This window comes from Onychostruthus taczanowskii, unplaced genomic scaffold (assembly GCF_017590055.1).
Source record: "Onychostruthus taczanowskii isolate IOZ18803 unplaced genomic scaffold, ASM1759005v1 scaffold30, whole genome shotgun sequence".
Taxonomy (NCBI): domain Eukaryota; kingdom Metazoa; phylum Chordata; class Aves; order Passeriformes; family Passeridae; genus Onychostruthus; species Onychostruthus taczanowskii.
Window position 1 is genome coordinate 8,341,971 of NW_024500350.1, and position 24,746 is coordinate 8,366,716.

Genomic DNA, 24,746 nt, shown 5'->3' on the forward strand with positions numbered 1-24,746 from the left:
ATCCACCTTCCCTTTCTACCACAAGGCACATCATCCCTGTGCAACAGAATTGCTGTGGAATTCCACTTTTCTTTCTCCTCCCTTCCCTACCTTTCCTTTCCCCTACCAGGGCACACACAATACCTGGCAAGCTGCAGGTACAGCCTCTACAGCACAGTTCTGGAAGCACCAGCTGATGGAGGAGTCCATCTCTGTGATGTGGTGGTGCTGACAGCAGTACACCAAGATTTGGTTCACTGGAGGTTCCTGAAGGGCAAAAGGGAGATTTCTCATCAGCTCAAAGTGTTTCTCCTGGCAGCATGAAGCAGTGTTGCTATCAAGACAATCAAAGGAATCTGAGCATCAGCCCATTTCTGAGAGCCTGGGAGAGAGATCAAACAAATAAATGCTTGGAAAATATTTAAATGATTTCCATCTAAAGTGTGTGATTACTTAATATCCACCTCTCTAAGCCACGCTCACAGCAAAAAACATTTGTTTCCTGATTTCACCGTGAAAATCAATGGCTTAAAGCAATGTGTAACTGCTGTAGAAAGGAGATGAGATATACAGTGTTAGTTTGGAAGAGACTTACACACACTGGTGTGCATTTGGGAGCCTGAGCAGCACCATTTCTGCACAAGGAATGAAAACAGAGCCACCAACTTGGCTTCTCTGAGCCCCTGGGTGTTTATTTTGCACTTGCTAGCTCTTAAAACCACAGAGGTGACAATTGTTCAGAATGTGGATTTCCTCTGAAGCAGCAGCACCTGCAGCCAGGCCTCTGACCAAGGTTACAGCGTGGGACATTGTCATGGCCAACTGCTGAGCCTCCAGAACCTGGTTCATAACAGCAATGGCAATTGTTAAAGCCAAAGCCACCACGTTTGCTCCAAGCACAGCACAAGTCACTCCATCTGCTCTGGACACCAGCCAAGGCTGCCTGGAGTCTCCCCTACCTGCTGGATTCTTTTCTTCAGATCTGCAAGTAAAGTGTTCCTCCACGTCTGGGTGAACTGCTCATCTGGAAAGCTGATAGTCACAAACTTATTCCAAGCCTGCAGGGGACAAGCAAACCAACTCAAACCACTGAGTGCTGAGATTTAACAGAGAAAGGAAATTAAAAGAACAATGTAGAAGAGATGCCCCACACGCCTCAGACAGTCTGCAGCCCTCCCAGATGTTTCCATCCTGAGGAAAAGGAGCACTCCCAGAGCTGCAAAAGGCAGCTTTTAAGCCCAAACAGTGTGTAAATATCTCAGCTGCTAAAGGAAACTTTTGGATGAGCCACTTCCACCCTGCTGCTGGAAACTGTCCCAGGGAAGGCTAGGAACAGCAGCTCAGACTGGCAGGGCTGCTCTGAGCTTTGCCTGCTGGAAGGCCTGAGGATAACCAGTGGGACACAGTGGGAACAAGACAACACCAAGGGGCAGCTCCTCACCCCAGCAATGCCTTTAGGAACAGCCAAGGATGAGCAGAACGGAGGGGAGCTTCAAATACTGCCCATCCCCACCCCACTCCTTACCCAGCTGCAGCTGCAGAGCCCAGCAAAGAGCCAGCACACTCAAGACCTTGGCTAAGCTACAGTAAAGCCCCTTTGTACTGACATTACGAGAAGATGACAAACCCGAAGTTCAAAGAACAAAGAGAAGGCCACGTGGTCCAGGTACTCCTTCAGTAATTTCTGTTTTAAAACGTTTCTGAACCAGGTTCGAGCTTCCCTCAGAGCTCCACTGAGCAGCTTTGGAACTTCCTGCACAGCATCCCCTGGAACCTGCCCCACACAGAGGGGAAGACAACAAAATAAACACAGTTCAAGCAGGACAGCAATAGACAACAGATTTACATCAGTATTTCTAAAGAGAAGGCCCAAACACACCCAGAACACAAAAGGGCCCAGCAACAGACTCAGCACTGCTTGAATAAAGAGCAGAGAGGCTGGGAAAGTGCACTGCTTACAGGCAGGTTGTGCTTAAGCTTGTTCCAGGAAGTAAAGATAACAAATGCTTAAAGGGAAACATAACCAGACTTAAGACAAAGTTTATCACAGCAAACCTGAGCATCTGACCTTATTTCCAATAAGAACTAAGCTCATCAGGTGACTCCACACCTGTCTGAAAGTATCACAGTCTTGCTTAGAGTGTGAAGTTCTTCAAACAGAGACTGGATCTGACCTAAACCCAGTGTGTTGTGCCACACTTGTGACATTTCTTGCTTGTATCAAGCCAAGAGTTCCTTGGTACTCACTGCTGGGGGCTGAAGCTGGGCAACCTTGGCAATCAGGGTGGCAGCAGTGGCAGGGATCAGGAACGACCCCACTGTCTTGGTAGCCTTGCAGAGCCTCTCGTGCAGCCTGAGGCAGTAGGACAAGCAGCACCGCCAAGAAGGAGCCCCCAGAGCTCTGCAGGGCAGCAACACAGAGGGAGAGTTAATCTTCTGCTCTGAGGAAAAATAAAAAATTAAAAACAAAGTAAAAACCCCACCAAATTCAACATTGCGTGGCAGCTGCCTCCCTCAGCTGGATTTAAAAAATGGGATAGAACTCCATGATTCTTTTCTTCACAGACATGTCAAGGCACACAAGCAGGACCCCAGCCCTGGTACAGAGGCAGACAATGCTCTCACAGAGCTGCACTGCACTTACCTGGCTGGGGGCTCATCCAAGGCATGCAGCACTGTGTTTAGAATCTTCTCTACCTGAGAATGGAAAGACAAAAACATGAAACTGTGGAAGAAACTCTGATTAGCTGAGGAAGAGGGAACTCACTATTCTTTTGCATCTTCTCCAACACTTTTATAAATACACTGTAAAATAGCAGAACTTATCTACTGGATGTCAGAGCCAATACTGGGGCAGCTTTTATATGCACAAACCCAACCTGTACTTCTTACAATTTGGAGGTCTCAAATCTATTATTAGTTGCAAGGTCCTACTCCTGCTGTCCTCACAGCAATACAAGAGTTTTCACAACAGCAGGAAAATCTCCCAAACCAGCAGCCCCTTGCCCAACCCTCCTGTGCAAAGAACAGTTTCAAGTACATGTCTGAGGAGATCAGAAATGAAATATTTACCATCACTAACCAAGAGCAAATCCAGCTAAGAACACCCTCCCTCATCAGTGCCAACACCACTTTTTGCTGCAGATAAACCCCCAACTCTCCCCCTGAGGAGTCTCTGACTCCATAGCAACTATTTTTGCTCTTAGCTAGGTTTGAAGCTCTTTGTGCTGTGACCTGCTGCCAGCCCCAGTCCCCTCAGTGGTGCTCAGTTTGAGCCTTCATCCCCGAGCTGGGTAAAGCTGCCAGAAGACAAACCTGAGAGCTTCTCCACGAGAGGTCAACATTCTCCAACCTGTACAGAACACCTTCAAGGGTAACTAACAGGTCACTGGAGAAGTCTCTTATGAACTCAGCCAGGCTCTCCAGGGGCAGCACACAGAACCAGGACTTGACCAGAGTCCCATCAAATTCCATCAAGTGCTTCTTTTCTCTCATTTGTTCCAGCAGGGTGCCTCTGGAGGGGAGAAAAAATCTTCAGGATTCCAGTGAACAAAAGGCTGTGAGCTTGTGCAGCCCACATAGGAATCTCCTCCTCATTCCTGTGCTTTTGCCCCTGCAGCTGAGATGAGTGGGAGTCCCCAGGGCCCTGGGGGGGCACAGAAGAACCAAACCACCAAGCACAAGCATTCAGAGTCTGACAATGACCTGGCGTTTATTTTCCCAACACAACAGGAGCAGCTTTAGCTCCCACCTGCTCCCTGGCTGGCAGAACTGGGGGGTTGTGTTTGAGGGGTCACACCGTGCCCAGCTGGGCTAACTCAGTGACCCCTGAGCCACCAGTGTGGCTGTGCCCAAACACCCCAAACATCCTCCCTCAACATGATACATTTCATACTCTTTAAAAATGAGGGAGGGGAAAAACAACAAAAAAAAGAGAGATGAGGAGGGCACTGGGAGGAACTGGGAGATCTGGAAAACTCACGCATCTTGCTTCCTCCTGATTTCAGCAAATGGAAGTCCTTCCAGCCCTGCCCAGGCATCCTCCTCCACCAGCCCGTGCTGCTGCTGCTGCTGCAGGGGAGCAGCAAAGGAATGCAGAAGGGGAAGGACCCACACCCACTGGTCTATGTCATATTCAATGCACCTCTGGCACAAGTTTGTCAGGTCGACCTTCAAGCTAAATAAAAAAAAAGAAAACAAAACAAACACACTGAGTGAAAGAACAGCTTTATCCCAGCCTTGAGAACACCCTAGGGGTGTGGGAGGCTACTTTTCCATCTCCCTATGTGCCTTTAATTAACCTCTGGTCATTATTTTAGCTCCATCTACTCTTCATTGCAGAGTGTAGCTGCCCAGGTTTAAGGGCCAGAGCTGCAATGTTACTGAATCTCTCTGCACAGATCCTGCTACCAGAGCACTGGGAAGACACAATCCTTTAGCTACAGTCTCCCCATGAGCCCCCCCAGCCCTGTGACACCCACACAGGTAAGGACTCCAGAAACAAATGCAATGGCTGCAGCTGTGTGAGTGAAGAACTCCAAATTCAGTGCCAGCTAAGCAGTCAGATTACAACCTGGCAAACAGGCACTCCAGGGAAACCAACCAAAAGTGTGGAATGGTGCACTGCAGCCTTGCCTGGATGCTAGCCCTGCTTCAAGCAGGAGGCTGGAACTGAGACCTCCAAAGATACCTTCAAATATAGCTTTTTCTCTGGTTCTCTGGCAGTAGAGAGCTGGATTCCTGTTGTTTTATCAAAGCAACACCAGCCTGGTCAGTTAGAAGGTACATGGAGCACTTACTTGGTAACTCCTGCAAAAGCCTGTTTGATGTGATGAATCTCATCCTGTACATCTTGTGGTGACACCTGATCCAAGCACAAGAGGCTGCACAGTTCAGCCAGGTCACTTTTAGGTACTACAAGTGAATGGTTCTCAACTACCACAAGAATGGTGAGCCCCACAGCCAGTTTGCTTTGGATGATTCTGTCTTCTGGAGCTGCTTCTGGTGCAAGGAAAGGGAGAGCTATTTTCTGCATGTATTTTAGCAGCAAATCATTCACCTGGGACAAAGAAGAGAAGAAACAAACCAAGCACAGCATTAGCCTTTCTCTTCTGAAGCCAACATCTTCTGCCAGTTCCAGAGAGGCCACGGGACAGGAAGGAGCAGCCCCGAGGACCAAAAAAGACAATGGGTCATTTCTGTCACATTTCCTAGTTATGTCAAGTAAGAAATTTTGAATTACAGAAGCCTTTCTGGCATCACTGCTTAGAACAGGATCAGGAGCTTCTCCCAAAAAGCAGGCAGGTTTGGAGCAAGAGATGAGTACAGAGAAGCTGTTAACGACAGAACAACAGGCAGCAAAATTTAATGGCAAGGCTTAGGAAATTAATATCCAGACACAAAACCCACTCAGGTACAAAGTCATCACATCACAGCCCTGCTGCTGACCCCCATGGGGTCTCAGAACCACACTGAGGTGCACAGGTTTGACTGGAGCCCCCAAGGCAGTCAGTGACAGCCACCCCAGAAGGATCCCCACTGCTTCTGTACCCAAACTTTGACTGGAAAAGCAAAATGAACCCAGCGAGGTCAACAGCAAAATTAAGATTTGTGGTCAGCGACAGAATGTCTTCTGTCTCTGTGCAAGAGAAGGGAGATTACCTGCTCTGTGCCGAAGTTTAACTCTCTCCATGGCACTGCCTTGCCTTCAAACACCCGCTGGGCTACTGCAACATAATGGAACTGCTTCAGCTGGCAGAAGAAATTCCTCAGATTGTCAGGACTCCAGGTTCCAAGAATGCTGAAGATACTTTCTAACATAATATTGGCAGCTATTTTCTTCCCTTCCACCACTTCCTTGTTTTTATCAAAAGTAAAGATCTGTCGAAAGTTTTTGAACTTGGAAGGTTTTGCACACACGATGTCATCGTACTGGTGCCACTCTGGAACGGCAGCACAGGGAGAACACAGGAAAACAACCATTACAATCAGGTGCCTCTTCCCTTCCAGCTGCCTCAGCAGTACCCCCAGCAGCCCACTGAGCTGCCAGCTTCAGACAGGGCTGCCTGCCACGAATGCTGGGCCACAGGAGAGCAGGGATCAGCCCAAGGTGCAGGTCCAGCCAGCAGAGCTCACCTCCATTGTTGAGAAGTGTGCTGTTTATCAATAAGCAGCGATTCACGTGTTGATTGGATTCTGAATTCTTGTAAATGAACTCGTACTCCCCCTTCCCACAGAACACCCAGTACTTGTAAGGAATGTATTCATCCAGGATTTCTCTGCTGAGAGTTACAGCACCTTCAATGAGGTATCCATGTTCTCCCAGATGCCTTGGAAACACAAACACAGCAAAGGCAGGTAAAGAACATGTTAGCTGATCTACAGACCTTTTTCGTGCACTGCTCCATTTTTAATAGGAATGGTGACTGTTCTTTCACAAGAACACTTTAGAACGGTTTTCTCCGCTGTGAAACCCTTCGCTGCAACCCCCAGCTGTGGGCACAGAGCCATCCCTTGCAGAGTGGCTGAGGCCCCAGAGGGACCCCGTTCTCAGAGCAGGGAACACTCACCGGGTGCAGTTCAGCTCACAGATGTTGTCCTTCCAGTTGGCGTAGGAAGGAATGCCCTGAGCCCTGATGAACACTTTATGGGTATCGGGGTCGAGCTTGAAGTCTTTGGATAATATTGCATGGAAATACACTGTAACACGCTCATTGCGGCTCACAGAACTGCAGGACAGAATTGGAAGGGGAATAGAAGAGATTCTGTTGGTGTTTTTTTAATTGCACAAATCACTGCAGACCTCAAATCAGACTCGAGCCACCAGCTGAGTGGCTGCAAGACCCATTAACTCCGGCAGCAGTTCACTCAGACTGATACTTGAGCAGGCCTAGTGCAAAGCCCAGTGCAAAAAAGGAAAAATGGGCTCCTAAAGGCAGCAGGAGATGCTCTGGCCCATCAGAGTCACCTGGAATGGCTACACTTTCAACCCCTTCCAGCTCATACACATTAAGCAAAATATGAAAACAGCTCTTCACACTATTCACCTGAAGCATTGTGTGTGTGTGTGAAGCACATACTGCTCATAAGAGCAAGAAATAAGAGAATAATCTTTTTTGTCCATCAGATGCTCAAGCAGGCTCAACACATCACCCATGCTGCAGCTCCCATTCAACAATGGTTCTGTCATGCACAACCACTTCACCTCAGTTTCAAGATAATTCCATTTCCACATGTCTGTATGTACTGACCCAATCCCAGCACCTCAGTCCGGAGTCCTGAGTCCTCCTCACAGCAGCTCCTGTTAGTGAGGAATGCTGGGGAGCAGCAGGGCTGTTCTCACCTTTCTTTAATATTTTCCACTGGTTTCTGGTTCCTTTGTTCCTTTTTGTTCTTGGGGCTGTCTGCTGCAGCCACAGCACCCTCCTTCTTGGCAGCCTTGGCTCCTTGGCTTGGACTTGTCTTCTCACTCACACTGGGCATTTTCTCACCTGGGGTCTGATTTTTCTCTTTTGTGTTTGCATTCTGCAACAGGGAGACAAACAATGCCCAATGAAACAGGAGACTCTGGAAGCACAGCATCTCCTCCTGGTGTGTTAGTGATTGGGACTCCTGGTGCAAGCAAGAAGCCATTTATGGTTTCTACAACTCAGTTTATATACTCTTACAGCCTTAGGTAAAATCTTTCACTGCTGAGCAATAACCACATTACTCATGTTTCTTAGCTACACTGCCTAACCACAGTCTTGCACCTGCAGTCTTGCATGACTTCCTTTAAACAAAGCCAATTTCCTTTTCGCTTCTCCCTTACATTTCTGTTTGATGTTCCCAGGGCTTCTGGCCCAGCAGAGTCAAGATGGTCACATCATCCATCAACAGTGCAGCACTTTCTGATCTACTGCCCATCTTGCCCCCAACACTGGTGCACCACCAGCTTCATCCTCCTGGAAGCACTGGAAACAACTGATCCATCACTGAGGGAAGCCACTGGCTAAGGAAAACAGTCCAGGATGGAAGAAGAGCCCAACCCAAACACACTGCCACACAGCCAGCTCAGCGAGCCCCAGGTCCCAGAGGATGGGGCATCAAGAAAGTGAAAGAGAAACCACAGCAACTTCCAGCTCACCAGGCCTGCAGAGCACAGGCACATGCAAAGCACAAAATCCCCCCGTGCAAGGGGATCCCAGAGCTCTCCAGAGAGCATGGCTGGTTGGAGAAGAGATACCTCCCAGTCCTGGGGGCATCTGAGCAACCCCTCAGTGAGAGCTGGGCTAGAACTGACTCCTGGGTAGAACAGAATTCAAATTAGAGCCCCCCCATAGTCCTCCCCAGTTCATCCCTGTATGCCTGGTGCTCCTCAGCCTCAGTGACAGCATGACCAAGTCACACTGGCAAAGGGAAGCTGTGCCCACTGGAACACTCACCAGAGCTCACTCACACTCACCTTGACAGTGGAACTGGTCCCTTTCTGCTTGGGCTCCTTCCCAGCCTGCAGGCTCAGAGCCCCAGGGGAGGTTTTGGTCTCAGGCTTGCTTTGGGGGGCTCCCTTGGCAGGAGGCAGCCTGGGACTGCCAGGAACTGCTCCCCCGGCAGAGGGACTCGCTCCCTGCCCTGCTGACAGCCGCTCCTTGCTGCTGCCCCGGGCCTGAGAACCTGCTGTGGCTGCTGGCAGCTGGCCAGGGGCACCACTGTCCCGTTCCACATCACCTCTGGCTGTTCCTCCGTGTTCTGGGGTTGCTCCATCCCCCGCCTTTTCCCCAGGGGCTGCAGTGCTGGGAGCTGGGGCAGCCGCCCTGACTGTGCTGCTCTGCTCTGCAGGGCTCAGCCTCTCTTCAGCCTCCAGGCTGTCAGCTTCCTTCCCCAGGTGTGCCAAATCCCTGTCACCTCCAGGTGTGTCTCCACTGGCATCAGCATGTCCATCAGCACCTGGGCTTGCTCCCTCACCTCCAGGGGATTGGATTTCTTGAGGAGTAACACCTGTGTCAGGCAACTCTGTGGTTTGAACTGGTGCTGTGCTTTGAGGAGGCAGAGAGTCCTCTTCCCCAGAGATGGACTTCTTTTCTGTAGTCTTCTTCCTTTTCTATTAAAAAAAAAGAAAAACAAAGACCACAACGTCTGTTTATTCATTGCCAAAGGGAAACTCTTTGTCACCTCCACCACTGCAGCAAGTGCCGACATCTTCCTGCTACACGGGGGCTAACAGAGAATGATCAGGAAGAGGAGGGACAAGACCAGCCAGTGAAATGCAAATAACTCTTGAGAAAGCCTTGCTCAGCAGGAGCACAGAGCAGCGCTGCAGTGTCTAAGCTGACTCACGTAATTTGTGGTTTCCCCCAGCACTGCACGCACAACGCAGCATCAGCAAACACAGCAAGCTTCTGGAGGAAGCCAGGCAGCAGCTCCCCGACGTGACCAAAGGGATGTGGGGGATGCAGCCCGGCCTCCACACTTCACACAAGAGAGCAACAAGTCACAGCTGCTCCCCAGCAGGATCCTCACCTTCCTCAGTGGAGAATCCACCTCAGCAGAGTCACCAGCCCCGCGCTGAGCCGAGGGCTCCGCATGGTTCTCTGGAGCTGTGACATCCTCCAGCAGCGAGGATCCCTCTTCCTCCTTCTGCGTCTCAGCAGAGCTGGGAGATCCATCGGCAGTGTCATGTGTGGTGTTGGGCAGGGCTCTTGCTCTGTCCATCAGTGCCTCGCCCTCTGTCTTCTTTGTTTCAGGTGGTTTTGGTGGAAGGAGGCCCAGCAGCACCTCCTTTCTTCACCTCTTCCTCTGCATCAGGGACTGGAGGGACCTGCACCTCTCTTCTCCCTGCAATGGAGGGAAATTAATTGTTAAACTGGAAACTCACCCCCCCAGTGGGGTTGCAGGATGGTTTGGGTTGGGAGGGACATTAAAGCTCATCTTGTCCCACCCCTGCACCTTGCACTGGACCAGGTTGCTCCAAGCCCCTGGATGGGGGAGAGAATCAGAAAAAAAGGCAAAACTTGTGGGTTCAGATAAACACAGTTAAATAGGACAAAAAAAGAAAATGAAAATGACAATAACCATAAAGGAATATCCAAAGCCAGTGATGCACAAAGTGCTTGCTCACCACCCTCTGAGCCATGCCCAGCCAGCCCCTGAGCAGTGACCCTCACCCCTCGGTCAAATCCCCCCAGTGCTTCCTTCAGCACCATGCCCTGTGCTCTGCAACATCCCTCTGGGCACCGGGGCGGCTCTCCTGGCTCTGCCCCCTCACAGCTCCTCGCTGCCTGGGCAGCCTGGGACCTGAGAAGTCCTTGGCTTAGTGTAAGCATTGCTCAGCAGCAGCTGAACCATCAGGCTGTTATCAACAGGAGCCTCATCCTGAACCCAAACACAGCTCTGAACCTGCTCCTGGGAACAACAAAGTGTCCCAGCCAAAGTCATGAACACACAGGAGCTGTTTGTTGATCCCTGTACAGCTCCCACCAGCCATGCCACCGCTTTCCCTTACAGCCTCCTGCCCTCTCTAAGGCCCTGCCAGATGCAGAATAATTAAGGAACCCCAGCACTGGTGTAGAGCTCCATCCCTGTCCCTGCTGCAGACACAAACGCAGCAGCAGTGCTGGCAAGCAGCCGCCTGTGCCAGTGCCTGGAGCCCAGCGTGAGCAGCGACAGGACAGCGGCACCTCCCAGCTGGCACAGCCTGCTGTGACCGCTCCCACTCAGCTGAGGGCTTTCCAAGAAGGCAGAAGAAACTCCCTTTTTATCTTCACAGCTTTATCCAGTCCTTCAAAAACATATGGAACGGTAGCTCTGGGTCCAGTCAGGCAGCAGAGCAAATCTCTGCCTTCTGCAGGGGTTTCACAGGCTCCTCCACACTGCCTCCACCCCAGTTCCGAGAGCAAAAGCTTTGAACCTCAGCTACTTTTGATGCTCTTCCTACAGCATTCCAGAACTGGAGATCCCAGATTTGTTACCCTGCCATGCTGGAGTGCAGGGGGGTTTGCTAAGAACTGACCCTGGGGGGACCCCAGCAGCTCGATTCCGATTTAGTGTGCTTTTCTAGCATCACATTCTCTCTGTCAACAAACCAAAAGGCATTCTGGTGGCCCAGGTCATTTGGTCTTAAACAAGTAAAGGATTAGGAAACATTTCCCCCAGCAGAACCGTGTTGAGCACTTGATTCTGTCTCTGTTCAGCAAGGCAAAATTAGCATGTTGTCAAACACAACTCAGGGGTAAGCTCTAAATCTAACAACAAGCTACAAATCGGAAATTCTGTGTCAAAAAGGACTCAACCAGTCTTTTAACATAGAAACCAGCACTACTTCATTGGTAAAATAAATTAGTTCAACACTGGAGGCCTGAGTGTGGAGACTGTGTAGGATGTGTCACCAACTGAATCACTTCTCTGTCTGCTGACAGTCACTGCCAAGCAAAGAAAACTGTCCGGTCAGAAACACCAGGGGAGGTTGAGACAGAGATTGGGAGGGGAGTTTGGGATAGGAGCAGAGCAGAATGAGCTGGGCAGAGCAGAGCCCAGAGCCACACGGGCACCAGAGGTGACACAGGCAGCCTGCGGTCAGTGCGCAGCCCGGCCCGGCTGGGTCCCGGGGCCCGGCACGGCCCCGCAGCCGCTGAGGGACCGGGCAGGCCCTGCCCGGCAGCCAGCGGGGACAGACAGGGCCGGGGCAGAGACACAAACACCGGCACAGCCGTGTCACCTCCTCCTCTGCCCGTTTTATTGTCAGGAAGCGACCTGCGACACTGCAGAGCCGGGCTGGGAGCGTGAGGGGAACCACAGCGCTTAAAGGCAAACAAACACAAACAGCGAGCGCGCCCCCGCCTTCAGGCCCCGTGCTCCCAACCGAGGGCCTGGCTCCCCTTCCCGGAGCCTTGCCCGGGGCTGCTCCGCCGGGCTGGGCCGCGGCCGGGAGCCTTGTTCCAGCGGCGGGGCCGGGCCATGGCTGAGGGCCGCTGCCCGGGCCGACCCCGCCTGGGCGGGGCCTGCATCGTGGGCGGGGCCCGTATGCAAATGACAACGCTCGCGCTCCCCGCGGACTGGCGCCTCTCCGCCCCCTCGGGAGATATGCTAACGAGCAGGGTGGATGGGCCAATGGTGTGGCGAAGGAGCGGTCGTATGCAAATGAGCCAGCTATGTGTGTGAGGGGCGGGGCTAGCGCAGCTCCCGGGGGGCGCCGGGAGGGCCCAGTGGGGGGGACACGGGGAGAGCCGGGAACGGGGTGGGGGGGACGACACACGGGGAGAACCGGGGGGGAGGAACACGGCATAGGAGCGTCCCGGGCGAACAGGGAGGAGATGGGAGTCCCCGGGGACGTACCGGAGGGCTCCGGGCAGATTGGGGATCAGGATGCACCGGGGAAATCGAGGCGCTTCGGGGGCACCGGGAGGGTACAGCGGGACCCGGAGCCCGCAGCGCCGCCTGCCCCGGAGCCGCGGCTGCCCCCGCCCCGCGCCGCCCGCACCAGATCCCCCCAGGCCCGGCGCCCCGTGCCGCCACTCGCCGCCCCGGCAGCGCGACTCACCGAGTGACCGGGCACGGGCACCTGCAGCGCCCGCTCTTCCCGCCGAGTCCCGCCCGGACAAGTTTCGTTTCTCCGCCGAGCCGCCAACTTTCGTTTTTGCAGTCGCGGTCCCCGCCCAGCCCCGGACCGCCCCGGCCAATCCCGGCCCCGGGCGGCTCTCGGCGGGTCCCGCCCCGTCTGGCCGCGCCATCCCGGCCGGGGTCCCCTCCGGTACCCCCCGAGCATCCCCCCACCCACCAGCCCGGTGCAGGAGTCCTGCAGCAGCAGTCAGGGCAGGTGTGACGGAGAGCACTTTGTGCGGCCCCCGACAACCAAAAGCGGGTTCCGCAGTCAAAAGTGGGGGTACGGCTGGTGCCCCATCCCGGAGCCCACCAGGAGCGAGCCGAAGGCGGGCTCGCAGCAGCCCTGCCCTCCAGCAGTGCTCACACAGGTTTGAGCACACACACATTCCTAAACAACCAGCCCGTTTTACCCCCATGGCCCCGTTTTCCCCCTCCCGGCACCCCCATGGTGCAGCAAGGAACTCACAGCTCAGTGCACTGCAGGGCAGGACCGGAGCCCCGGCAGGTGTGTGATTCCCGGGCAGGTGTGTGATTCCTGGGCAGGTGTGTGATTCCTGGGCAGGTGTGTGATTCCCGGGCAGGTGTGTGGCTCCCGGTAGGTGTGTGGCTCCCGGTAGGTGTGTGGCTCCCGGTAGGTGTGTGGCTCCCGGGAACCCGCGCCGCCCTTCCAGCACCTCCGGCAGCAGGAGCTGTGCAGAACGTGCCCTCGGGCTCCGCTCACCCGCGCTGCCCCAGATTGCTTTCGGTTTCCTTTCCCCGGCACGCTCAGCAGCACCCAGAAGATAACTCCCCTTCCCACACAAAAGGAAAAAGCTTTCCCTCCGGAAGGCAGAGATCACACTGACTCATTAGCAGTTTCTGATTTATTACACCGTCGCTGTATTCTGAATTCCCGACCGTGCCCAGCCCCACCAAGTGCTGTCCCCATCGCACAGCCTGGTGTCACCTTGCCTGTCCCTTCGGCAGGGCCCAGGGTGACAGCCCAGCCCTGACCCAGGGCAGTGTTTGGCACAACACCCCACAGACAAGGATAAAAAAGGTAAGGATAAAAATCAGTAAGGAGCACAATCCCAGACGTTTTCCCTCTCCCAGAGCTGGAGGCTGAGCCCCCGTGTCCACTTGGAGGGCAGAACAGCAGCCCTGAAACAGCATTGAGAGCTCACCCTGTGTCACCACTGCAGTGACCCAGAACATGAAAAAGGTCCAGAATTAAAACAGTCATTTAAAAAATGTCAGCAGTTCCCTGGAGGAAGGATGGCTTTGCACTGGTCACTGTGACAAGGAACAGGTATGTCCCACAGCCCGTGTGGGGCCGGGCTGGTGCTGCTCTGTCCATCTCACCGTGGGACATGGGGACAGTCCATCCCCGTGCCCAGGATGAGGCAGCTGGCTCCCAGGGAGGGTGCTGGTGTCACTGGAGGACGTTCAGCCCAAACTGGTCTCACTGGATGAGCCCGGTGCTCTCGGCAGTGCTGGTGAGGGGCTCTGCCCTGCTGCCCCCCAGCTCCGGTGCCCTGCACCGCTCTGGGACAGGAGGGGGGAAGCAGAGTCAAGGCAAGGCTCATGTCCTGGCTCTGCCTGGGACAGAGGGAATTTTCTTCCCAGGAGCTGGTTCAGAGCTGCGTTTGGGTTCAGGATGAGGCTCCTGTTGATAACAGCCTGATGGTTCAGCTGCTGCTGAGCAATGCTTACACTAAGCCAAGGACTTCTCAGGTCCCAGGCTGCCCAGGCAGCGAGGAGCTGTGAGGGGGCAGAGCCAGGAGAGCCGCCCCAGTGCCCAGAGGGATGTTGCAGAGCACAGGGCATGGTGCTGAAGGAAGCACTGGGGGGATTTGACCGAGGGGTGAGGGTCACTGCTCAGGGGCTGGCTGGGCATGGCTCAGAGGGTGGTGAGCAAGCACTTTGTGCATCACTGGCTTTGGATATTCCTTTATGGTTATTGTCATTTTCATTTTCTTTTTTGTCCTACTAAATTGCCTTCATCTCAGCCCAAGAATTTTCTCTTTTCTCTGCTTCTGTCCCACCCCTCTGCAGGGGGAGTGAAGGGCTCTGTGGTGCTGAGCTGCTGCTGGGTTGCACCACCAGAGCTCACCATGAATCCCCAAGGCTGGGGAGACCCAATTCTTGGGAGGGGCTCCAGCTCACCCTCCCAGGAGCCCCTGCAGCCCCACACTGCTGTTCTGCAGCTGGACAGGTCAGATCCCCACAGTGTCCTCCAGAGCCACGCTCACCCCGTGCTGGGAGAGCAGCCCAGAGCCTCACCTGCCTCCTCCCAGCTGGGGAAATGCTGGAATCCTTCCAAGTCTGCAGACAGGAGCACTTGGAGAACGGGGTCCTGAGGGCAGAGAAACCTGCCACTCCCCATCCACCAGGGCAGAGCCCCCAGCCATCCCAGCACCCCCAGCCCTGTGAGATGAAGGTGCTCGGGATGGTGATGGTGCCACCTGAGGAGAGGCCAGCACAGAGCCCGGGAGGACAGCTGGGCTGAGCCCATCAGCCACACCCACACCCTTCCCAGTGCCAGGGTGGCGTGGCCAAGGTCCCACACACCTGCAGGCCACAGAAGGCCAGCGAGAGGCCATGCCTGTGCAGCTCCTGCAGCAGCTCTGCCAGCCCCAGCACCGCCGTGTAATCGATGCTGCTGACGTGGCTGCAGTCCAGCACCACAGAGCCTGGTGGAGATGCTGCTGGAAGAGCATAAGGGCATGTCCCAGCAAGTCCAGAAATGAGCAGCCCAGGGGTCACAGCCCTCAGAGCCAGGGCAAGGCTGGCAGGGTGGCACAGCTGTGCTGTCACTGCTGACACCTGCAGTCCCTGGGCCTGGCAGCACCTGCCACCCACAGCAGAGTGATGCAGGTGGCGACAGGCGTGTCCCCAGTACAGCCCAGGAGCACTGTACCTGCCAGAGCACGGCTGCACACCATGTCCCTCAGGTGCTCCACAGCTGGGAAGTGCAGGCTGCTCCCCAGCTGCACCAGCAGCACGGACCCCTCTGACACCTGTGGAGGGACAGAGCCACAGGAGCTCAGGGCTGTGACCTCCCCAGGCAGGGACAAACACAGGAGCGCAGGGCTGTGACATCCTGAGGCAGGGACAGCCACAGGAGTCCAGGGCTGGGACCTCTCCAGGCAGGGACAGACACAGGAGCGCAGGGCTGTGACATCCTGAGGCAGGGACAGCCACAGGAGTGCAGGGCTGTGACCTCTCCAGGCAGGGACAGCCACAGGAGCTCAGGGCTGTGACATTCCCAGGCAGGGACAACTGCCCGTGCCACTCCCTGCCCTCCTGGATGGATTGGGAGGAGCAGGAGCCCCCATGCCTCAGGGAAACCCTCCTGCACACAGCCCAGTGTCAGCAGGGCAGGGCAGTGATGCCTCCCTGTCCTGCTCTCCGGTCTGAGGATATTCCCTTCCTCCTGCTCTTTGAAAGGGGTCCCTGTGCTGTGCCCGTGGCAGACTGGGGACAGCAAGAACAGGTCAGAAGCATCCTGCACCCCAGCACGTCCCTGCTCTCAGGAGCCCCCTCCCAGCTCCCTGGCCCTGCCACATCCAAGGGTGTGAGAAATGGATTTCTAAGGAATTCTCAAAACCTGACAGAAAGCTCACACAGTCTTGTAAAAGTGTGCGCAAACTCTGAGATAAGGCTTAGGAAGGCCATGGAATAGAGATGACATTGTTGAGAGAGAGATTGAACTGGAAACAAGTTTCAACCAGTTTCAAACGATGGCCTTGCAAAAAGACCAGATATTTTAGAGAATTAGAACTGTGAAAGATGCACTGTAGCATTACGTGGGGTAAAAATATAACTGATTGGTGTTAGAAGTAATAGCAGCATTGTGGGGCAAAAGCTAACAGGCTAGAGGACATTTATAATGTATTGTAATAAGGAAATGGGTTGGCTTCTAATGGAATGGCATTGAGTTTTCCATCTCTTATGTCTCACCCTTCATCGAGGGTGACAATGGAATAAATCCTTTAAAATGCCTCTCAGTTACTCCATCTCAGTAAAGCTGGGAACACCAACACAAGGGCAGGGGAGAAGCTCACCTTTATTGGGGGCCTGGCAACGGAGTAGAGCAGGAGAAGCCCAGAAACCAGCACCCCAGCCACGATTCCATACTGCACCTCCCAGAAGCAGAGCAGGAACGTCACGCAGAGGGGCACAAGGTCCAGCCCTGCAAGAGAGAGAAGCCAGGCTCAGCTGTGGCTGGTCCTGGTGCCACAGGGCACTCGGTGGCAGTGCCAGCTCTGCGGGCACAACCTGGCTGCACCCGGGTCTTGAGGAATCCACTCTTGAGGAATCCACTCCATGCAGGTGGAGCTCTGGGTGGGAGCCCTTGGGAGGGGCCGTGAACTGTCCCCTTTGCATGACAAAGCACCCGGGAACCCTGGGCAGCCACATGATGGGCACTCAAGAGAGAGTGATGGGACACTGAGACCCTGATTGGGACACTCAGAGACTGTGATGGGACACTCAGAGAGCATCCCCAGACTTTGTATGTCTATGAGAGGATAAAAGCTCACAGGCTCCTTCATTCTGGCTCCCTCCCCAGAAACACCCAACTGGAGCTGTCATTCTGTTATTTAGTTATGGCACTGTGATTAACTTATTTTAAGGGTCTGGATGTCTGAGACTCCGCTATGGGAAACCTGGGGTAGAGCTGGAGAGGAGACCTGGGCTGTGTGAGTGGGGCAGGGGGAGCTGAGCAGGGGCCTCAGTCCCAGCTCACGGGGGCACGTGTGACTGCCAGAGTGGCTCCTGGATGGCTGGACTGGGGGATTGCCCATTCCCCACCGATGCCCTCACTCTTAACCCGCCAGAGCGTCCGGAAGATGCCAGCGTCGAACATGGGCACCACGGCCGAGATGATGACAGCAGCCAGCGCTGCTTTGGGGATGTAATAGAAGAGAGAGGTGAGGTATGCCAGGGACAGCAGGACCAGGGCACCTGTGGGAGAGGGACCCTAAGCCACGGGCACCTGACAGCCAGGGGTACCCCACAGCCAGGGGTACCCGACACCCAGGGGTCCTGATACCCAGGGGTCCCTGGCACCCACAGGGTACCCAACACCCAGGGTACCCCACACCCAGGGGTCCTTGGCACCCAGGGTCCCCAGGGCAGGGCAGGGCTGTACCTGTGACGAGCCCTCCCGCTGGGGTGCAGACCCCTGACTGAGCATTCACCGCCGTCCTGAAACACAAACCCCCCTGTGCCAGGCTGTGCCGGGCTGGGGGCTGCTCCTGCCCCCTGCCCAGACCCCACCCAGCAGAACCACCTGCCCTGGCAGGGAGGAACACAAGCAAGCCCCGGCTTCCAGGACTGCACAGCAGGAAGGGAGGCGATCCTCAACAACGGGAAGGTGAACACCAGGACACATGCATAGCCCAGCCACCAAGGTGGGCTGCTGGGGACCAGGACACGAGCTCAGGGACCCACTGGGGACAGCACAGTGTTCCACTCAGGATCTTGCAGAGCTCCCTCAGCACGCAGCCCCAGCTAGGCTCCCCCTCCTGGTACCCACCGGCCAAAGCTGCCCGTGACCGGGTACGAGGAGACAAAGGAGCCCAGGACATTGGCAACACCTGAGGAGACAAAGGAGAGGGCTGGGGGGGCACTGCTGTGTCTGGGTCCCCAGGAGAGGGGCTGAGGGGGCACTGCAGTGTCTGTGCTGTGTCTGGGTCCCCAGGAGAGGGGCTGGGGGGGCACTGCTGTGTCTGGGTCCCCAGGAGAGGGGCTGGGGGGGCACTGCAGTGTCTGTGCTGTGTCTGGGTCCCCAGGAGAGGGGCTGGGGGGCCACTGCTGTTCTGTGTCCCCTGGACAGGGGCTGGGGGGCACTGCTGTGTCGGTGCTGTGTCTGGGTCCCCAGGACAGGGGCTGGGGGGGCACTGCAGTGTCTGTGCTGTGTCTGGGTCCCCAGGAGAGGGGCTGGGGGGGCACTGCTGTTCTGTGTCCCCAGGACAGGGGATGGGGGGGCACGTCTGTGTCCCCGCTGTGACCGTGCAGGAGTGACTCAGCCTGCTCTGGAAATTCCTGAGCTGAGAGAACGCCTGGGGTGGGGACAACATGCAAGGAAAGGAAGGGAGAAGCTCAGGTGGAGGCAGGACTGCCCAGATAGGGATCTCAGGCAGCCCAGGGGCTGTGGGACACCCAGGCCCCCCCTACCCTCCTGAGCAAGCAACTCTTACCCAGAGCCAGCAGCTCCTGGTTGGGGTCAATCCTGTAACCATTCTGTGAGGCTGAAAGGAGATGTTGGCATTGGCCTGAGGATGGCACAGGCACCTGCCACACACAGGGAGCAGAACCAGCAGTGGGCCCTGTCCTGGCACCCCTCGGGCACAGGAGCACCCCAAGACAACGCTCAAGTCCTGGGCAGATTTCAGCTGTGCACCCCACAGGACCCCTCCTGCCAGTCCATGCTATGAACCGGGGCCCAGTCCCCCCCAGTGCCCCAAAAGGAACAGCACTTTCCCCAGCACCCCCAGCCCCCACAGAGTCCCCCCTGAGAGCACAGGGCAGGACCTGGCTCAGCCCTACCAAAAGCCTTGGCGATGGCGACGGTCTCCAGCAGCCCCATGAGCGGCACCACGGCCAGCCCGACCCCCATGTCCTGGCAGGAAGGATCCAGTCAGGGGGGCTGGGACCCAGCACACGCAGGGGGGAGCAGAGCAGCCCCTGGGGAGCTGCCAGCACCCACCTGCACCATGCTCTGGAAGGGGACGGTGCCGTTGGGCGCTGCCAGGGAGAAGCGTGGTGGTTGGAAGGCTGGCAGACCCTGGGGGATGCTGCCCGTGAGCCTGAAGGGCTGGGAGCCCAGCACCTGGAAGGAGTAAGCCACCAGGCCAGCAAACAGGACAACGAGAGCGTTGCGTGCTGCCAAAGTGGAGAGAGCAGCCATGAAACGTGCCCGGAGCCCAGGGCAGGAGGGGGGCAGGAGAGGGGCATCTGAGCTGCTGGGGAATTCCCAGCCTTAGGAAGGGGCACGGTGGCAGGAGCATTGGGACATTGTCCTCCCTGCCCCACCTCCAGGTCTTGGTTCCTGCCAGCCTGGGATTCCCCAGTTTCAGGCTCTGTTTTCCCTGACCCAAAGAGATGAGCCCTGGGAGGGGACAGGGCAGGGGACAGCTGACACACCTGTGGCAGAGATCCACACAATCAGGTAGCTGATCCTGACAGCCAGTGGCTCTGTGGGGGCAGCTTGGGGCAGGTGGCTCTTCATGGCCCGGAGCCCTGCCAGCGCTGCCAGGCAGCTCAGCCCCAGCACAGCGTCCCCAGCCCTGCAAGAGGCACATCAGTGCCACCCCAAACACGCTGTGAGAGCTCCCACAAAGCCCAGGGCAGGACGGTTGTGTCACAGCCAGAAATCAGTCCAAGCTGTGACCAAAAGATGGGAGCAGAGCAGCTGCAGGGCAGGGTGGTGCTGACCTGGTCTCTCCAATCCTCCGGAGCGTCTCGTAGACCTGCAGGAAGAACTGCCTCGGGATGGCCTGCAGCCCCAGGATGTTCTGTGCAGGCAGACAAGGCGTGCTGACAGCCGGCCCCGTGACCACAGCCATTAGCCAACACCAGCCTGGAGCTGCTGCCAGAGGCTCTGATTTGGGTTAACCACAAAGGAAGTGCGGCAGCCCAGCAGAGCCTCAGGACCCTGCGAGGCCAGCGAGGGGCTGCTCGGGCTGCAAACCACCCCCAGCTTCCAAATTTGCCAAACCCATCGTGCCAGAGAATTGCCCAGTGCCTCCTGCAAGTGACCAATCCCGTGTCCTGGTTTTACTGGTGTCCTGGATGCCACCAGCTGGTCACCAGCAGAGGGTGTGTTCAGCTCGGCCTGCTCCGAGCACAGCACTCAGGGAACAAGCAGAACCGCTGGCAGGGGGTCTCGAGACCCCTTCGGGGCTCCTTCCCCCAGCACCAAGCACATGGCCCAGCCCGGTGCTAAATATCCCAGGTGCACAGCACTAGGAGAGAGCTGGAGAGGCAGCCAGGACAGGGCAGATCCTACCTTGACCTGGTTGAAGCTAATGGTGATGGAAGCAGCTGATGTGAACCCCTTAATGACAGGGCAGGAAATGAAATCCAGAAGGAATCCTGCAAGGGATGGGAGGCAGTGAGCACGCTCCTGACCCCAGAGGGACAGCAGGACAGTCCCAGTGTCCCGGAGAGCAGAGAGGAGGAAGGAACACCTAGAGGCTGTGCAGCAAGATCCTAAACACATCAGTGCGTGGCAAGAGCATCTCACCAAGGCGCAGGAGCCCCATGGCCAGCTGGATGCAGCCAGAGAGGAAGGCGAGCAGGACGGCATAGACGGGCTGGTGGAAGGCATAAGAGGAGACCAGCAGGGACATGATGGCCGTGGGACCCAGCGTCACGTCCTTGGCCGTGCCCAGGAGGCAGTACACGAAGCAGCCCATGAAGGAGGAATAGAGGCCGTACTGCAGGGGGACAGAAGGGGCACTAGCACAGCTCTGGGAGCCGGGAGAGGCCGGACACCTCCCGGACTGGGAGGGCTGGGCTGATCTCGGGTCACTCCAGGGCCCTTGGCACACGCATGGCATCCTGCCCGGGAAATGGGCGACTGCACGGCTCCAGCCCTCGGTCAAGCAGCCCAGCCCGGCCCTGCCCGCCACACTGCCGGGCTGCCCGGGAGCGGGATCACCCCGGCCGGAGGCAGCCCGGGGAGCGGCAGGTCCGCGGGTCCCGGCACCCACCTGCAGCGGCAGCCCGGCCAGCTCGGCGTAGGCCAGCGCCTGGGGCACGGCGGTCAGTCCCACGGCCAGCCCGGCCAGCAGGTCCAGCGGCAGCCACGCCCGGGAGTACCGCGGGAGCCAGCGCAGCACCGGCAGCGCCGGGCGCGGACACCGCGACCCCGGCATGGCCGAGAGCTCGCGGGGCCGCGGTCGGTACCGGGGCCGGAGCGGGGCGGAGCGGGACCCCGCGGGGCCGCGGTCGGTACCGGGGCCGGAGCGGGGCGGAGCGGGACCCCGCGGAGCCGCCGGTGCCAGCCCGGCACAGCCCGCGGCTCCGCCCGCGCCGGATCTGAGCGGCCGGGGCGCCTCATGTGACCGGGGTGAGGAGGAGCCGGGGCGGCCGGAGGAGCCGCCGAGCCCCGCTGCTGGTGCCGCTGTCGGTACCGGTGCCATGCGGCCCTGGGCACTGCTGCTGCTGCTGCTGGGCGTGCTCCGGCCCGGCGGAGCCGCGGCCCCGGCCCGCAATGTGCTGCTGCTCCTGGGTGAGTGCGGCCCGGCCCGGCCCCGGAGCCGGCCCGGCCCCCCCTGCCCGGGGCTCGGCGCTGGGGGCATCCCGCGGCTGGGAGGGAGAGACGGTCCCGGGCTCCGCTGCGTCCCCTCCGCAGCACCGCCCGGGTCACCCGCAGCCCGGGGATGCTCCCGGTGTCATCAGTGCCCCCTGGGCTGACCCCGCGCCCGGTCAGGGACACCCCCGGGCTGACCTCAGGGACACCCCGTGCTGACCCCGCGCCCGTCCCGCAGCCGATGACGGCGGCTTCGAGAGCGGCGCCTACAACAACTCAGCCATCCGCACGCCGAACCTGGACGCGCTGGCCCGGCGCAGTTTGGTCTTCCAGAACGCCTTCACCTCCGTGAGCAGCTGCTCCCCGAGCCGGGCCAGCATCCTGACCGGCTTACCCCAGGTAGGGGCACCTGTCTGCGCCGGGCCGGGGCTGCCAGCCCACAGCAGGAGTCACGGGCACGGCTGGACGTGTTCTGGAGCCGGGCTGGCAGCCCTGGTCTGACCGGGCCCTGTCCCCGCAGCACCAGAGCGGGATGTACGGGCTGCACCAGGACGTGCATCACTTCAACTCCTTCGACGGCGTGCGGAGCCTGCCCCTGCTGCTCAGCCACGCAGGCATCCGGACAGGTAGGAGCTGGGACATGCAGGAGTTGGGACAGGTAGACAGATAGGACAGGCAGGAGATGGGACAGGTAGGGAGCTGGGACAGGCAGGAGCTGGGACAGGTAAAGAGCTGGGACAGGTAAAGAGCTGGGACAGGCAGGGAGCACCAAACCAAACCCCAATGACAGAGCTCCCTGGACCTGTGGCTGTCCCTGCATAGAGGAGACAGCAGCAGCCCCATCCCCCCTGCACTGCTCCTCCACAGCACCTGTCTGCATTCTCACAGGGATAATTGGGAAGAAGCACGTGGGGCCGGGGGCTGTGTACCCCTTTGACTTTGCCTACACAGAGGAGAACAGTTCGGTCCTGCAGGTTGGGAGAAACATCACCCGGATCAAGATGCTCGTCCGGCGCTTCCTGCAGAGCCAGGATGAGAGGTGAGACTGTCCCCTTGTCCTGGCAATGGCTGCACTGAAGATGCGTCCCCGTGGCCCAGCTGGTCACAAACAGGAAGGGGCCCCTTGTCCCTGAGTCCCCCCATATCCAGATGAGGTGGGGGGAGCCCTGACCTCAGCTCGCCGTGGCACAGCTCAGGAAAGTCTCTGGGCAGTCCTTTGCTTCACCACCTCCACACCCCCCTTTTCCATCCCTAGGCCTTTCTTCCTCTATGTTGCCTTCCACGACCCTCACCGCTGTGGGCACTCCCAGCCCCAATATGGGGCCTTTTGTGAGAAGTTTGGCAATGGAGAGAGCGGGATGGGCTGGATCCCTGACTGGAAGCCACAGATTTACAGCCCAGAGCAAGTGCAGGTGAGAACCTGTGGGAACGTGTGGGGCTCTCTGAGGCTGCACATGGTGGCAGCCTCTGATGGAACCAGGGCTGGCCCCCACCTTGTCACTGCCCCCAGTATCACAGCAAGAGCTGGTGAAGGCACAGGGGCCTGTGTCAGCCACGTGTCCCTTTCCCTGTCTCCATTTAGGTCCCTGCCTTTGTCCCGGACACGCCGGCTGCCCGGGAGGACCTGGCTGCCCAGTACACGACCATCGGCCGCATGGACCAAGGTGGGAGCCGTGGCCAGGCTGGGGCTGAGCTCTGCAGCTCCTCTCTCCCTCCCCGCTGAGCTCTGCCCCTGCTCTCACAGGGATCGGGCTGGTCCTGGAGGAGCTGCGCCGCGCCGGCTTCCTCAACAGCACCCTGGTGATCTACACGTCCGACAACGGCATCCCCTTCCCCGGGGGCAGGACCAACCTCTACCGCTCGGGCACCGCCCAGCCGCTGCTCCTCTCCTCCCCCGAGCACCCCCAGCGCTGGGGGCACGTCAGCCTGGCCTTCGCCAGCCTCCTGGGTAAGTGCTGAGGGAGGGAGGGAGGCAGCACAGCTGTGCCTGGAGCGGGGTGGGCTGCTCCCCACCCTCCCTGCACCAAAACTCAGGGTCCTGTCCCTGGGGGCAGCCCCGAGCCCTCAGCACTGGCAGGGCCAGTGCAGGGAAGGGAGAGGAGAGAGGACAGAACGGAGTCCCCTGCAGGGACACCATCCCTGGGGACCTTTCTGCCCCTCTCTGGGGCTGAGTTTCCTCCCACAGTGCCTGTCCCCGTCTCACCCTTTTCCTCCCCTCCAGACCTGACGCCGACCATTCTGGACTGGTTCTCCATCCCCTACCCTGCTTACAGCATCTTTGGCACCAGGCAGGTGCAGCTCACTGGAAAGTCTCTCCTGCCAGCCCTGGAGTCAGAGCAGCCCTGGGCCACCGCCTTCAGCAGCCAGAGTCACCACGAGGTGACCATGTACTACCCCATGCGAGCCATCCAGCACCGCCAGTTCCGCCTCATCCACAACCTCAACTACAAGATGCCCTTCCCCATCGACCAGGACTTCTACGTCTCGCCCACCTTCCAGGACCTGCTGAGGCGCACCAGGGCGGGGCAGCCGACGCACTGGAACAGGAGCCTGCAGCAGTACTACTACCGAGCCCGCTGGGAGCTCTTCGACTGCAGCCGCGACCCCGCCGAGAGCCAGAACCTGGCCCCCGACCCGCGCTATGCCAGCGTCCTGCAGCTGCTGCGTGCCCAGCTCCTCAGGTGGCAGTGGGACACGGGGGACCCCTGGGTGTGCGCCCCCGACGCTGTCCTGGAGGAGAAACTGAGCCCCCAGTGCCAGCCACTGCACAATGAGCTGTGAGTGTCACCTGTGAGTGCCACCTGTGCCCTGACAGTGCTGTGCTGCTGTGGGGCTCAGACCCCACCTGTGCCCCAGCTGTGCTGTGCTGCTGTGGGGCTCAGACCCCACCTGTGCCCCAGCTGTGCTGTGCTCCTGTGGGGCATGAGGGCTGGTCCCAAATCCCGGG

General features: G+C 57.8%; 3 protein-coding genes across 8 annotated transcripts in view; 1 reads left to right on the forward strand and 2 right to left on the reverse strand.

Annotated features, from left to right (window-relative positions):
* The window catches only part of RNF213 (ring finger protein 213), a 43,930-nt gene extending 31,330 nt beyond the window's left edge, over positions 1–12,600 (reverse strand). The window contains exons 1-15 of the mRNA XM_041409400.1: positions 12,494–12,600; positions 9,478–9,792; positions 8,423–9,058; positions 7,322–7,503; positions 6,549–6,707; positions 6,115–6,308; positions 5,641–5,921; positions 4,779–5,038; positions 3,962–4,156; positions 3,295–3,493; positions 2,624–2,676; positions 2,227–2,380; positions 1,607–1,753; positions 939–1,037; positions 124–246 (exon numbers count right to left, since the gene is read on the reverse strand). Of these exons, the coding sequence (XP_041265334.1) occupies positions 124–246; positions 939–1,037; positions 1,607–1,753; positions 2,227–2,380; positions 2,624–2,676; positions 3,295–3,493; positions 3,962–4,156; positions 4,779–5,038; positions 5,641–5,921; positions 6,115–6,308; positions 6,549–6,707; positions 7,322–7,503; positions 8,423–9,058; positions 9,478–9,669 (2,874 nt within the window). The 5' untranslated portion in view covers positions 9,670–9,792; positions 12,494–12,600. The remainder of the gene's footprint in view (positions 1–123; positions 247–938; positions 1,038–1,606; positions 1,754–2,226; positions 2,381–2,623; positions 2,677–3,294; positions 3,494–3,961; positions 4,157–4,778; positions 5,039–5,640; positions 5,922–6,114; positions 6,309–6,548; positions 6,708–7,321; positions 7,504–8,422; positions 9,059–9,477; positions 9,793–12,493) is intronic.
* Positions 12,601–13,412: 812 nt separating this feature from the next.
* On the reverse strand, positions 13,413–21,772 carry SLC26A11 (solute carrier family 26 member 11). 6 transcript variants are annotated; one of them, XM_041409066.1, is made up of 17 exons: positions 21,530–21,569; positions 21,258–21,480; positions 20,789–20,981; positions 20,552–20,637; positions 19,978–20,057; positions 19,687–19,829; positions 19,250–19,425; positions 19,090–19,162; positions 18,741–18,791; positions 18,077–18,137; positions 17,690–17,745; positions 17,362–17,502; positions 16,602–16,729; positions 15,455–15,554; positions 15,106–15,242; positions 14,818–14,890; positions 13,413–14,079 (listed from the first exon to the last, which is right to left on the reverse strand). In XM_041409066.1, exons 2-17 carry the CDS (start codon positions 21,420–21,422, stop codon positions 13,997–13,999), a joined length of 1,746 nt encoding a protein of 581 aa, XP_041265000.1. In that variant the 5' UTR covers positions 21,423–21,480; positions 21,530–21,569; the 3' UTR covers positions 13,413–13,996. The 6 variants fall into 6 exon arrangements, with proteins under 6 accessions (XP_041265000.1, XP_041264998.1, XP_041264997.1 ...); XM_041409064.1 differs by having other exon boundaries at positions 19,250–19,287; positions 21,258–21,772; XM_041409063.1 differs by having other exon boundaries at positions 17,362–17,439; positions 21,258–21,772.
* SGSH (N-sulfoglucosamine sulfohydrolase) lies at positions 21,688–24,580 on the forward strand. Its single transcript, XM_041409402.1, has 9 exons — positions 21,688–21,762; positions 21,902–21,974; positions 22,038–22,198; positions 22,320–22,425; positions 22,688–22,838; positions 23,055–23,211; positions 23,382–23,463; positions 23,544–23,747; positions 24,021–24,580. Exons 1-9 carry the CDS (start codon positions 21,688–21,690, stop codon positions 24,578–24,580), a joined length of 1,569 nt encoding a protein of 522 aa, XP_041265336.1.
* The last annotated feature ends 166 nt before the right edge of the window (positions 24,581–24,746 follow it).